The following is a 14,786-nucleotide window of genomic DNA, read 5'->3' on the forward strand; positions in this document are numbered from 1 at the left end:
GTGCACCTGCCATCCTCAGCTCCTCCGCACTCTGCCCTGCTGGCACTGCCCTCCATTTCTTGATTGACATAGGAAAGCAGAGGTGACGAAGATCTGAGGTTGTGGGTTGTAATAATCACCTAGGCAGGTTAAGGATACAACTATTTTTTATTCCGTTACGTCCATGGCCTTACAGCAATTAAGGGTAGATGGTCACAATACAATGTTCCCAGTCCACAAGATCCCAACCCAGGATCGGTAGTACCACTGCCCGGTACCAGGTGATACCCACTGTCTCCCAACTTTAGGTTGATCCACAGCTTTTAGTATCTCCCGTCGGTATAATCTGCAGTCACAGCCTATGTTCCTCCAGACGATGGATATCACAACCGTAGCACGTGCATCCCACTCCAGCCAGCAACAACAGTCCTTAGGATAGTTCCTCAAATCCAGACGACAGATCTCACAAACAAAGCACGTGTAACCAGCTTCAGCCGGCAACCGATCTCCAATCTGCATAGGCCATCCAGGACCTCAGCAAAAGATCCTCTCCCCTCTACGTCCCTGTACCACCTGACTCACTAAACATGTGGCTTATTGTTCTCCCTCTCCTGGGATCAGCCCCCTGGATGGGCAGAAGTGTTCACACCCTTCCCCTTAAACATTAGCTTTTAGTTCAAAGAATGAAGAGTGTTCCAGAAGCCCAGTCTCCAGCCTGCCTGCAGGGCTGTGCACTAGTGATGCCCCTTACAGAGAGGAACAAAGACACGCTTGCCCCCACCAGATGCAGGACAGAAATGGTAATGTATGACTTATGTATACATGAGTTCCATCCCGCACATTCTCCTCTGCTTACTGTCACTGAATGGAAACACAGACTCGTGAGGCTGAACACTCTTCAGGAGAGATCTGTGCACCCCAAACTGACGAGCAAGCAAACCTCCAATAAACCCAACAATAAGATCAATGTACCGGTGCTCCGTGCTGGAAAAAGCCCGTGGCCAGCTACTCTCAGTCTTCATTATTAATCATAAAGTGCAGTGGTACTTGTGGGGAGAAACAAACAAGAGCCAAGGACTGCAAGTGCACTTGTAAAGCTAATTTCCATATGAGTAAAATATGAATTTCAGAGCAAAGGAGCACCAGATAGCACAGAAACCGTTTTCCTTGGTACCTTTTTCCACAGCCCTAACCTGAAGTAACTCTGCTTACGTAGTGTCAATGTTACCAACATTGTACCTTTAATATGTCTGAGCATAGTAAACCAGCCACATTACTGAATAGTGGCGGCAGAGCTGAGTAAAAGAGCTATCTCCTAATTTCTCCTCTCTGCTGCGGAAATATTAGCTTGTAAAGTTTAGGTTAGAATTTATGTTAAGAACAAGTGGACGTTACTAGAGGTTTTTCACTGGGTCATGTAATTCTTTCCCAATGCATCGCTGACTAATCATAAGCAGGCGGCATCATACAGGAAAAAAAAGAACACGCCCCAGAATAGCTTAGAGCAGGTTTCTCAGTGTGAGACATGTAACGACAGACAGTCTGCTCTCCTCACTGGAGATGTGTGTGAGTATAAAGTGGTGGGAGAAGAGTGTGATTACACCTTTCCTCTCATAGCAGTCAGTGTGGTGGGAAGGAATACAGCAGAGCTGAGCTTTGTCTCATTACAAACACATCTGCAGCTCTGCTCTCATAGCTCTGTTGGCTTTGCTGTTCTGTCCCTCTCCCAGAATGTGCTGTGAGATGAAAACGGCAATGGTGTTAATAACCATACATATCTCAGGACTACGCCAAGCACTTTGTAATAGCACGCAGCTCTGCGGTGACAAGATCAGACTGTCAGTCTTTACATGTCTCACACTGAGAAACCAGCTTTATACTATTGTTGGGGTGTGTTCATTTTTCCCCAGTATGTTGTTGCTTGCTTATGATTGGTCAACCTCATACAATGGCACCAATACACGTACCCAGAGGCAAATTTCTGGTAACGCCCCCTTGGACTAATCACAAATTATAACCTAAACTTTACACGCTAACATCTCTGCAACGGAGAGTAAAAGTTAAAGAATAAAAACTACATTTTACTCAGCTCTGCAGCCATGATGTGGTTGGTCTAAAATGCTCAAACTGGTGAAGGATCCTCTTTAACAAAATTAGCATAAACCAAATACGCATATAAAGTGTGTGTCGCACTATTGCAGACTGGTAGCCCCCTCCATGAACACATATCCACAGCATGGGATGGTTTTGAAGAAGAGCACTATTCAATGGAGCAGGGCCAAGCTGCAGCGTTACACAGCAGCAGGGAAAGCAGCGCTATTGGAGTGAAGGTGTCTCAGTGACCCCCATACGCCCACCAGTCACACACTGATAACACTGATACCCTGTAAAAACAGGCTATGTATAATAAATCATAAAAAGCATTTGGAATTGAAAAAGTAGTAATTCACCACCATACGGTTTATTACTATTAAAGGGGTTTCCTACTTTCAACAAAGTGGACCCCAAACGCTGCTATTGTCTCGTGTGTTTTGACTACAGAGGTGACATAATGACTACAGTCCGCATTGCTGGTGCAGCCAATCACTGAGCTTAACGGCTCAGGGCCATCGCCACTGAGTGGCAGCAGCGGTGATGAGCGCTGTCGACGTGATTTTACCACTGCAGCCAAAACAAAGAGACCGGAGCAGGGTCGGAGAGATGGCAGTGGGCTCGGTGAGGATGAGTACTATCTGGCTCTGCTATTTTACATAACTGCAGGCATTTTAGATCCACTTTGCTGAAAATGGGGAAACCCCTTTAAATACCCCGCTGAGTACTGCTCAGCAGCAGCTTCCTTTTACAGCAGACTGTATTCCTCCAATGCATTCAAAGCTACTGTGAGAGATACAGAATGCCGTTTATCGTCCGTGTGTTATATTATTCCTGCATGTAAACTGATGGATCATAATAATCACAATTATTAGATATATTTATCACATTTTTTAATTTGGTCTCCAAACTATAGTTTGTAGCTTGAAGCCAGAAGGAAAGCCCCTGTGGTACCTTTTCTTTGCAGCTGGACAGCATGCTGATTATACTAAGACAGACAGATTGCACGGACAGCGCAGGAGACCAATCTTCCGTTAAAATAGATAGACAGATATGACCGTTGCTATAAACATGAGGATGGACCGGGATATTATCACCAGTGAACATGACCTGCAATGAAAATTAGGAACAAAGTTTAAGATATCTGCCAGCTAACAAAGAGTCAAATGTGCTCCTGATACTGAATACAAAGCACAGTCCTCCCCCTATGTAATATTCTAGTGTGACAATGACCGTAGTCTTCCTCAGGCCATGGGCACTACGACGGACCTCATTAAATGTCAATGGATCTGTCAGGTGCCATCACCACCCGTCACATGATGGATTCATCACAACTACGTGATGACAGAACAGAAATGAAATTCAGAACTCAGATGGTTTTTATCAAGAGACTGAATTGTGGAATTACACTTAGGGTGTGTGCACACGGCATCAGGTGGAAAAGCGCTGCAAAAGAGCCTCAAAAGTGTCCCGTAAAATGAGCAGAGCGCACAGCAATGTAAAAACAACATTGCTGTGTGCATGATCTGTCTCATGCCACTTCTTGTAACCGCTGCAGGATTCAGAAACAGTGAAGCTGTTGAAAGCAGGGTGACATGCTAATTCTTCGGGCGGCTTCCCGCTCTTTATACCTAACAGTATAGAGTGAAAGCTGAGAGCGTTGGAGCTGCTGCAAGTGCCACGGCACAGTTGCCTCAGGAAACTGACCTCTGGGGTTTTTCCTCAAACGGCTGGGAAAACTTGGAGACCGTTCTGGCATCTAAATGACACCATGTGCACACAGCCTTATTGGCCTGTCACTTAAGTGACTATTGAGCGTCTTCTGTGCCAGTTTACTCAATGATCTCACACACTAGGACCCAGGATTACTACACCGGCAACATGCAACAAAAATGTCTCCCACCATGTACAGTATGTTCCCTCAGACTTGAAACAAGTTTAATGTTCTTAAATGGATTTGTAGAATCCGATCACTAAATACTTATATCTGACGACATTGTTGCTTTAATGTCTAAGGAAAATATGTACAGCCAGAAATATATCACAATCCATACAGAAAATGTGAGATAGAGCGGCAAACCTCCCACCAAAGAGAGAACTTCAGAATGTAAACGAATTGTAATATCCCGTCTTTACATGGATCTGAGTGTGTCCGAGTGCTGCTGCACTGGGATTACAGCAGATTTGTAACAGCCCATTCAATTCATGAGGTTAGGAGGTGCTGACTAAGACTGTTCACATATCACTTTTTCAACATTTGTGAACATATGAACCTAATGAGATGAACTGGAATATAAGTTGGTGTGCATGCAGCGTCTTCTCCGCCTTTATTCACATCTACATCACTTTACATATGGAAGGGTTTTAATACTAGTGGTTAGGACCATCCCAAAAAGGGTCACCTTGACTTGTTGCGATGGCTTTTACGTTTTTTTGATCAAAATTATGTTAAAGGACCCTATATTATTTTCATACACTATTGCCATTTACTTACTGCAGGGTGTTTGCTTATTTTGTTTTTGTCTGTTTAGTGGCTAGTGGGAACATGCGCCTACATGCAGCATGCTCACCAACTTATATTCCAGTTCATCTCTTTAGGTTTTTGTTTCAGTCTTTGCACTATGTGCAAATAAGGGTGTGGCCTCCCTTTTCCTTGAGCTGGACATTACATTCATGTAGTTCTCCATGGCTGGGTGTCCATTAGCCGGGTCTCAGTCCTTCTCAGCTCTTATTCACATTACGTCCTTTGACATATGGTAAGGTTTTAATACTGAAGGTTAGGACTGCCCCGAGTAGGATCATCTTGATGTGGTGGGATGGCTTTTACTTTTTTTTAATTAAAATTATGTTAACTAAGTATCCTATGCTTCCATGCACTATTGCTATTTACTGCAGGGTATTTGCTTATTTTGTTTTTACCTTAGGTTTTATATCTGACCATACGGTAGCAATGTGCATGCTCACTAAGCCTGCCGGAGGCCTGATCACCGGAGCTAGCAGAAAAATGAGGACATATAACTCAAGGTCAGGATGGGATGGCAGCTATAATCCGGGCACCCATATTACACTCATGTGCCACCTCTTATAGACAGGGTTTTTATACCTTCCGTAGTGCTGTCCGAGTGCCCTGCTAGGACATGTTATATCATTTTCTGTTTTTGCAATATTTACTCTGTATAAAGCCATATACTCCTTTTTTATTAGAACATTCAGCTTCTGAATGCACTAGTATCACTGACCCTGCTGCACGGTTTGGGTAAGACATAGAATATGTACAGGTGAGTCTCACTAAATTAGAATATCATCAAAAAGTTTATTTATTTCAGTTCTTCAATACAAAAAGTGAAACTCCTATTATATAGAGTCATTACAAACAGAGTGATCTATTTCAAGTGTTTATTTCTGTTAATGTTGATGAATATGGCTTACAGTCAATGAAAACACAAAAGTCATTATCTCAGTAAATTTGAATAATTAACAAAAAACACGTGCAAAGGCTTCCTAAGCGTTTAAAAAGGTCCCTTAGTCTGTTTCAGTAGGCTCCACAATCATGGGGAAGACTGCTGACTTGACAGACGTCCAGAAGGCAGTCATTGACACTAAGTAAATGCAAGGTAAATTTTGCATTTCATTTGGAAATCAAGGTCCTATAGTCTGGAAAAAGAGTGGAGAGGCCACAATCCAAGCTGCTTGAGGTCTAGTGTGAAGTTTCCACAATCAGTGATGGTTTGGGGAGCCATGTCATCTGCTGGTGTAGGTCCACTGTGTTTTATCAAGACCAAAGTCAGCACAGCCGTCTACCAGGAAATTTTAGAGCACTTCATGCTTCCCTCTGCCGACAAGCTTTTTGGAGATGGAAATTTCATTTTCCAGCAGGACTTGGCACAAAGTACCAATACCTGGTTTACAAACAACAGTATCACTGTGCTCGATTGGTCAGAAAACTCGCCTGACCATAACCCCGTAGAGAATCTATGGGGTATTGTCAAGAGGAAGATGAGAGACACCAGACCCAACAATGCAGACGAGCTGAAGGCTGCTATCAAAGCAACCTGGGCTTCCATAACACCTCAGCAGTGCCACAGGCTGATCGCCTCCATGCCACGCTGCATTGATGCAGTAATTGATGCAAAAGGAGCCCAGACCAAGTATTGAGTGCATTTACTGAACATACATTTCAGTAGGACAACATTTCAGATTTTAAAATCATTTTTCAAGCTGTTGTTATAAAGTATTCTAATTTACTGAGAACATGACTTTTGTGTTTTCATTGGCTGTAAGCCATAATCATCAACATTAACAGAAATAAACACTTGAAATAGATCACTCTGTTTGTAATGACTCTATATAATATATGACTTTCACTTTTTGTATTGAAGAAATGAAATAAAGTAACTTTTTGACGATATTATAATTTAGTGAGATGCACCTGTAAGTCAAGAGTTTGTATCCTATTGGATTTCATTTTTTTTCACATCTCAAAAAAGGAATTTTCCTTGCCCAATATGATGCTAGGGACTTCAGTCTGGTGAAAGGTAGGAGTATCATATCTTACTGGAATGGATGTGATTTCCTTCTGCCAAGATAAAGAAATTGCACATAGCAAGATAACGGTGACATTTCTAAAGATGACTGGTAGGGCATCCTCCGAGATACCCGGGGGGGGGGGGAGCGAACCAGTCAAACATCAGTCAACCAGCATAGGCAAAGGTGATAAGATTCCCAAATCACATGATGGCAGCTGCTATACTTCTGACCTCCAAGCTGCCTGTCTTAGGACTAAGATGCTCATGTAAATAGGTGACCACCTTAACAGAAATCTGTGTATTCTCCATGGAGACCAAAATAAGTTGAATGCCTTATTGGCACCATGGACGAAATGTCCCAATACAGCCCCATCCCACACGTCTTAGTAATGTATCCCCACTGCATCCAAGTTTCTTGCCGCGCAGCACTGACCCCTGACAAAGTCCACTGTGTGTAAGTGGAGCAGAGATAAGAAGACCGAGCTGATATAAAGGACTCACAATACATGGGCCTAATAGATCATTTCTATATTTTATGCACTTCTACAGTTCTGTGTTGTATCACCTTGGATTTTTCTTTAGGTTTTATGTTTTCAAAGTTTTAGTGAAACAAAATTTAAGTTTTTACCTTTGTAATATTTGGTTTACTGGAATAATAATGTATGACTGACCATAGAATAAGCCACACACAGAGCAATACAAAACCACCACGGATGCATTTATTTGCAGTATTTTGTTACCCATACAGTGCTATATTGTCTCAAATGTAATATTTAGGAAGGAACAGGACAAGGAACCACGGGCAGCAGTAATGAGAGACAGTCTGCGTTATTGCTGCCGTGTATGCTTTATGTGGAAATGCAGCGTTTCAGAGAAATCACACTGTACAGCCGGCCGAGGTCTTCGGTGACAAATCCGAGGCAGGTCCACGGTGGCTTTCCCAAACCCCACGGCCCTAGACGCTCTCTCTATATTCGTGTATAGGGAGAGCGGGGCAAGCAGCAGTGGACCTGCCTCGGACTAGTCATGGTAGTTTTATCACCCCATCCGGCTTTTCTATTCAGATTCTTTTTCTCTGAAACACTTCAGTTTTTCCAAGTAAAATATATAAAGCTGAAATAACGCAGCCAGTATCTGATTTGTGCTGCCTGGGGTTGGGACAGCATGAATTTGCCATAAGGTTCCCAATATTAACATTTATCACCTATTCACAGGATACAATATAAACTACTTCTGAGACCCCACCAATCGCTTAGACGGGGATTCCTGAGTCCCCTGTGTGACTGAAGCTGTAGTGAATATGTGAGACCTCCGCTTCATTCATACCTGTGGTGTCTTGTAGTGACAGTGTGGATATGTGACCACTGCAGCCATAGACCGTAAATGATGTGGTGGTCATGCCTATGCACTAGTAGAAATGAGCAAATAGAAAGGCAGGAACCTGGTCTGGTTGCCAGATCAGTACCCGGTGGCCACTGGACAGGACCACTGTAACCCGCCTACTACTTCCATAGATCCTCTTTTGATTAGCCAGCCTGGAGCAATGTCAATGTTTTAGTGCGACACATGTGACGCCGCGCCAGGCCAGCTGATCAGAAGGGAAGCACTACGGCTCCATTCACACAGGGGGCTCACGTTCTTAACATTGTATGTGGGATAGCCTTTTTAAACTGCTAAATCCTTTGTAAAACACCATGAATTTTGTATTATCCTACGAAAAAAATATCAGAAACTACAAATCATGAAACCAGAGCAACAGAGAGGTGCAGTGTAAAATCCCCAATACAGATTTTTATCACGTCACGGACATCTTTACCTGAGGAGAATCAAAAGGATATCGACTGCTGAACTTAAATAAAAGCTGAAACTTTTCCCCTTCGTACAGCGTCCCTGGCGCTCCTTCCATGTCTACAATCCACCTGAAAGTGTAAGGGAAGATAAGTTGTAGGAGCCGACAATCACATGGCACACGTTGCACGACAAACTGCTCTGTGACTGTAGCACACATAGCGCACACATATGCAGACATAGCGCAGACATAGCGCACACATATGCAGACATAGCGCACACATATGCAGACATAGCGCACACATATGCAGACATAGCGCACACATAGCGCACACATATGCAGACATAGCGCACACATATGCAGACATAGCGCACACATAGGGCACACATATGCAGAAATGCTTTCCACTGTTTGCTGTCTGTCTGTAGGATACGCTATTGTGTAACGTTCATGTACCAGACTCACACCAGCCTATAAAAGCAGCAATACGTCTAGTACCAATACTGATATTCTAATATCAAAGTAATGTTAACATGCTAACCTATTCAATAGGCAAAGTAGGTGATGACGTACAGCTGCAGTGGGGTGTGCGCACAGCCCTGGCCATTTATATATCATGTCTATAGTACTGGCATGGCATTTGTACATAAAAGTGACTATCGGAGCCACAAAAACGATAAACTTTACTAGAATGTGACAAACTTTCATCATTTTTATTTCCATGTATTTCCCAGATGCTGCTGGAGATGGACTCTATACAGAATCAGCGTTCTTCCCATTCTGGCATCTGAAAATATAGTTAATTTTACAGCTGAATGAGTCTTCTCACATATAATGCCATGTTACTGCAGAGGCTCTGCTCCTTCACTGACATCAGCACAGAAAGTGACATTTATTAGCCGCTTTATAATGAATGAAAGGTCACTATGCAAAGAGCTCACGGTGGGGAGAGTGCCTGAGCAGGTGTATCCAGCAGCACTCAGCTCATTGATATACAGTAAGAACACTACGTACTGCCATACAGTGTGAGTAAATGTCATAACTACTTATTGGAATTATATGTACATTTTTAAAAGGGATTGTCCAGTAAAAGCCAGTCATCACCTATCCGCAGCTTAGGGGACAACTTGTTGATCAGTGAGGTCCGACCGCTTGAACCCGCACCGATCTGCATAACAAAGGAACTTTACTTCCTCCTGCAATGGAGCGGCAGTTCGCATGCTCAACAGCGTTTCCATTTACTTTCTATGGGGCAGCGGAGAACTTTCAGCACTTTCTGGCAGCGCCGTAGAGAATGAATGGAGTGGCGGTTGGGCATCCAACCTGCTGCTCCATTTTGTAACCAGGATGAAAGTGCCCTGGTGAGAATAAAAATTCCCTGTTGTGCTGAATGGTGCAGGTCCCAGCAGTTGAACCCCTGATAATCAGCAAGTTATAATGTATTGTGCATTTTTCTACAAATCTTGTCCCGTGGTTTGCCGGACAACCCCTTTAAAATCTATGCAATACAATGATCTCGTTTTGGACTTTTAAGGAGTTTTCAGGTGTGAGGTGATGAGCGCCAGTGCTCCTTACTCAAATATGCCTGCGGTGCTTGGGTATCCATCAAGTACCGCAGGTGCTCGAGTGACATGTTCGAAACATGCAGCCTTAGGGACTCAAACAGGTCACTCAAGCACCCGCGATACTCTGCATACTCGAGCACCATAGGCAAACTCGAGTAACGAGCACTTGCGCTCATCACTAGCAGTGTGTCCTCATAAAACATCCGATGACACCTGCTCAAAGCCAATTGACCTCTGCAGCCAATCACAGTCTGCATTGGTCCGGCGGCTGCTGGAACTATAACATTACTGCTTCCTGTCCCTGCACAGAACACGGAGCGCCCTGCCCTGGATCCAGTTGGATGCTGGGGTGTATGACTGAGTTTGTTATTTTTTCATATCCTGTCCACAGGGCAAACATTATATATTCAAGAAAAACATCAGAGGTCACCAAAAACTCTGTCCTGACTGAAGCACGTTTCTTGTGACGGAGCTCAGCAGGTGAAAGATGGGCCAAATTCATTAAGAGGAGTACGCCTCAATGAATTTTGGGCATCTTACTCTTCATCATGACTGGTGTACAGTACACCAGTCATGATTAATATGGCCAAAATGTTAAAAGGGTTTTCTGTGCTAGGGCAAATTTTTGGCAAGCACCGTAGTGTTCCGAATCCTAACAGTGTGTAATATATCCGCTGTTTGGATTCTGCTCTGCTTTCTGATTTGTGTGGTTGTCACAATTTGCACACTTGTGGTTACAAACCAACTAGCTTGTATTATTGCTTCCCTGAACGTTCACTAAGAGAAGCAGGAAGAGATGCTAGTCGGCACGTGACCGCTGCAAGAACGTTAGTCACATACTGTCAATCACGTGACTTCCGCTCTAACCAGCAAGCAGAGCAGAATCCTAACAGTGTGTATGCTACATACGATTAGGACTCGGCATGTCACAGTGCTTGCTGATTGTTGGCCCTAACCTGGAAAACACATACAAGCCCCTCCCCATTGGATAAGTCCCATTTCCTCCATGACATGACAGCCATAAACAGAATAGATCAGAAGAAAACCAATGCCATGTTCAGTACAAGACCAGTTGTTTTAGCGACTTTATCAAGCTTACTTTTCTCATTTATTTTTAGGTTTACACAGCCGGTGTCTTGGTAGTGAGCACAGAAGACCAAATAGAGTGACAAAATAAATGGAAAAAAAAGGGGTATTTCACATTTTAGTCAGTATCGTGGAGATATGCCATCAATGAAAGCAAGTCTACCACTCTTACATCCTCCGAATCAGAATCAGTGGTGGTCCCACAAATAGGACCCCTAGCAGTCAGTAAATGAAGCTTAGCGATATGTCATCACTTACTAAGGAGCGAACGTCCCTTTAACCTTTGTTCATAAACTAAGCAACTATGTTATCATGCTGCATCGCTCATCTGTACAACGGTCAGGATCTGACAGTAAATGTGGATTATACAATTATTTGCAGAGGTTTCATTCTCACACAATTTCCTTTGTCTTGACTATATATATTACAATCTATCACATTGTGGTGAACATGGCAGAGCAGTCCGGTCCCCTCCTACATAACAGCAGCTGCACGCAGCAGCTAAGCACAAGATGTCATTATGGTGTTTGTGGCCCGCTGTAATTAGGGACATACATTCACAACTACAAGCGTCGCCGCCAGTTCCCTGTCGCTCTTTATGGACAAGTAATTTGTCAACCTGTGGAGGCCTCCAGCATTTACATAGGCAAGCAGCTAATTACTGCAAATACAGGCTGACAGATGGCAATAGAAGGAGAAGTGATGCACAGTTATGACGCTGTTCAGACCTGTCCATATAAAGTGTTACATTGGGGAGAAGAAAAAAAGAAAAAAAAGGAGTACAGCATCCTGAAAGTATAATATAGTACATATGTGTTATATCAGAAGATTTTAAGGGGTTTTAAAAAAGTGGTCCCCAAATGATAGCACTCATGTAAAATAACAAAATCAGATGGCACTCACCCTCCCCCGGTCCAGTGTCGGCTCTCCACCACTGCTCCTGTCTCTATGTTTTGGCCGTAGCGGTGATGTGATGTTGACAGCTCACATCACCGCTGCAGCCAATCAAGGTACGGCTCATACTGTCTACATCACAGACCAGAGCAGCCATGGAGAGTCGGCACGGGACTCTGGCAAGGAGTGCGCTATCTGAATTTGTTATTTAACATCAGTGCTATTGTTCAGGGGCCACTTATTTAACATAAAAAAAAACTTTAATGCGATGGCATATTACTTGGTGACATGGTGGAACACCGACCAACCCTTATGGATTGTAATGGTCTTACAATTGGATAACTTAAAATGAGAGCAGACAGGCAGGATTTTCTCATAGAGTCTACACTTTCGCCAAAGTGCACCATGACGCTTTGACTGCACCGGCGCTTTGACCAGGGCTGTGGAATCGGTGCCAATTTTGGTGGTGTCGGAATAAAATGTACCAACTCCGACTCCTAAAATATAAATTGGGTACAGTAGTTCAATGAAGTTTGTGGGGAATATTTTTTTCATAAAAATTTGGGAAAGGTATGAAATGTCTTATTCCTGATCTAAGGGTCTAGACTTTTAGCTGAGATGAATCTGTGCTACAGTAAATTTATCACTTAAACATGAGCCATGTATGAGGGAGTCGGAGTCGATGTCATGGAAATTGAGGAGTCTGAGTCGGAGGTTTGGCTTACTGACTCAACAGCCCTGGCTTTGACTGCACCGATGCTGTGCCTGAGAGACCCACACAGGAGCCCGGCGGTCATTGACAGCTAAGTTGCTGATGTTAAGGCTGTGATCTGGGAAACCTCTTTTCCCCGGAATTGCTTCCACGGTGCAGCAGATCCAGCATGGCTTCCTATGGCATGCACACTGGGATCATCTGATCTCCAGTTGGACAATCAGTTCAGTACATGCTCTCATGTGCAGACAGGATTACAGTCTTGACAAGATCAGCTACTAAATCCATCCAGGCAGCTCGAAGACCCCTCACTGCCCTCCTAGTGCCTCTGTTTGCCCCTTTACCACCATGCTGCCGAAGATATCATGGGGAAGGTTTATGAGAAAAAAGGTTATTTTCTACGACTACTTAAGCCTACATCACTACATATAGTGGTGGCCACACTGTCACACAGAGGAGAATGGTTGAACAATAGATATACGATACCAATATAGAGTGCTGTCTGGCATTTATAATAGCTGCATAACAGCATTCAGCAGCAGGTTTATTACAGGCATCAAGAACCTGTTGGATCGGTGCTTCAGACAGAAGCTCCATTCATTATCACACAATTAAAGGGAACCTGTCAGTTGCTTCATCTATTTGGCTGGAATAAATTGCAGACGCCATGTCGCATTTGCAGAGTCCCCAAGGTTCCAAAAAAAAAAAAAAAAAACTCCCAAAAAGTGATGCCATTTTGGAAATTACACCCCTCAAGGAATTCATCCAGGCGTGTGATGAGCATCTTTTCCCATGGAAAATGAAAAAAACAATCTTTGCCATGTTTTATGGCATTCCCTGTAGGGGTTATATAGTATAACAGTTTTAAAGATCAGGGTATTCCAGAAGTGGCGCTACCCAACGTGTACTTTGTTTTCTTTATTTGTGTTTTACATAAATATGTCTATTATGTATATAGGAGTAATATTTTTTCACCATTTATTTAGTGTGCTTTATTATTTTTAGAAATGTTAACTTTTTTTTTTTTTATTTAGTTCCTCTACTGGACTTTAACTTTTATTTATCTGATTACTTGCAATGCATTAGACCTGTCAGTTTAACACTGGCAGAATGTCTGTACAATCCTGTTTATGGCATGGTCTAACAGGCCACCGTACTTGGCTGACCGGGAGGTCATTATTTGAGCTATAGCTGCCTTGACTACAATCGGCTCCCCACCATCAAGTTGCGGAGTTCCAATGGGCTGAGAGCGGGACCCGGCGCCTCTCAACATTCTACATGCCATTATCGCTATTGAAAGTGGTATTTGGAGGGTTTAACAGCCAGGGCGCTGCTGGCATCAGACCTGGGTATTATAACAGGAGCTCTGCTATCAGTTAAGCCAAGCTCTCGATGGCACATTTGCTGGCACAGCTTCTGTGCATGCATAATCACCATCACTTACCGGTACGTTCATTTGCAGAAAGTATTTGCAAATTATGATGCACCAGTACGTCATGTTGGGCAGTAATTAAAGAGATTCTGTCACAAGATTTTTGCCGCCTCATATTAAAGCAATAGTAGGGACAAAAATCCTGATTCCAGAGATGCATCACATACTGGGTTTCTTGCTGCAGATTATCTGCTGCAGCTCTGCCAGTTCTCTCAATCTAGAACTCCTGCTACACAGTCCATGGGCTCTGTCTAACCTACCCCCTCTACTGAACGGTAGCTTTCTGCCTAGACAGCAAGCTGTCAATCAATGGCAGAGGCGGGATTAGGCAGAGATCATTTAGAAGCAGCAGTAGGATGGAGAACAGTATATAGCAGTACTGAGCTTTGTGGCTGTGAATACAGCACTGAAGTGTAATACATTTGTTAAAAGCTAAACTTTGATCTGTCTTGTCTCACTCTGCGAAGTGCTCCTCTCTCTTCCTCTCCTTCGCTCTACAGAGTTTAATAGGCCAAATAACCTGACATTTCACTGTGCTGGTAGTAGGTCTTGATTAAACTAAGGCCGGCATCAGTTCGCAGGTCTCCTGACCTGAACAAAGAGCCTCATATATGTCTATGAGACTACTAGTTCATGTGACAAGACCCGTAGTTGGTCCAAGCATTGCGATCTGTAATCGAACCGTGAAATGCGGAAGTTTGAACCGGGGCCA

General features: G+C 43.4%; 1 protein-coding gene across 1 annotated transcript in view; it reads right to left on the bottom strand.

The window, feature by feature from the left end:
• Positions 1 to 14,786, bottom strand: part of UBE2W (ubiquitin conjugating enzyme E2 W) — a 40,041-nt gene that overhangs the window by 4,523 nt on the left and 20,732 nt on the right. Inside the window, exons 3-4 of the mRNA XM_073679452.1 lie at positions 8,413 to 8,515; positions 3,025 to 3,180 (exon numbers count right to left, since the gene is read on the bottom strand). Of these exons, the coding sequence (XP_073535553.1) occupies positions 3,025 to 3,180; positions 8,413 to 8,515 (259 nt within the window). The remainder of the gene's footprint in view (positions 1 to 3,024; positions 3,181 to 8,412; positions 8,516 to 14,786) is intronic.

The sequence above is a fragment of the Phyllobates terribilis genome, unplaced genomic scaffold, assembly GCF_046119375.1.
Source record: "Phyllobates terribilis strain yellow unplaced genomic scaffold, ASM4611937v1 Scaffold_4__5_contigs__length_816908805, whole genome shotgun sequence".
NCBI classification, from domain to species: Eukaryota; Metazoa; Chordata; class Amphibia; order Anura; family Dendrobatidae; genus Phyllobates; species Phyllobates terribilis.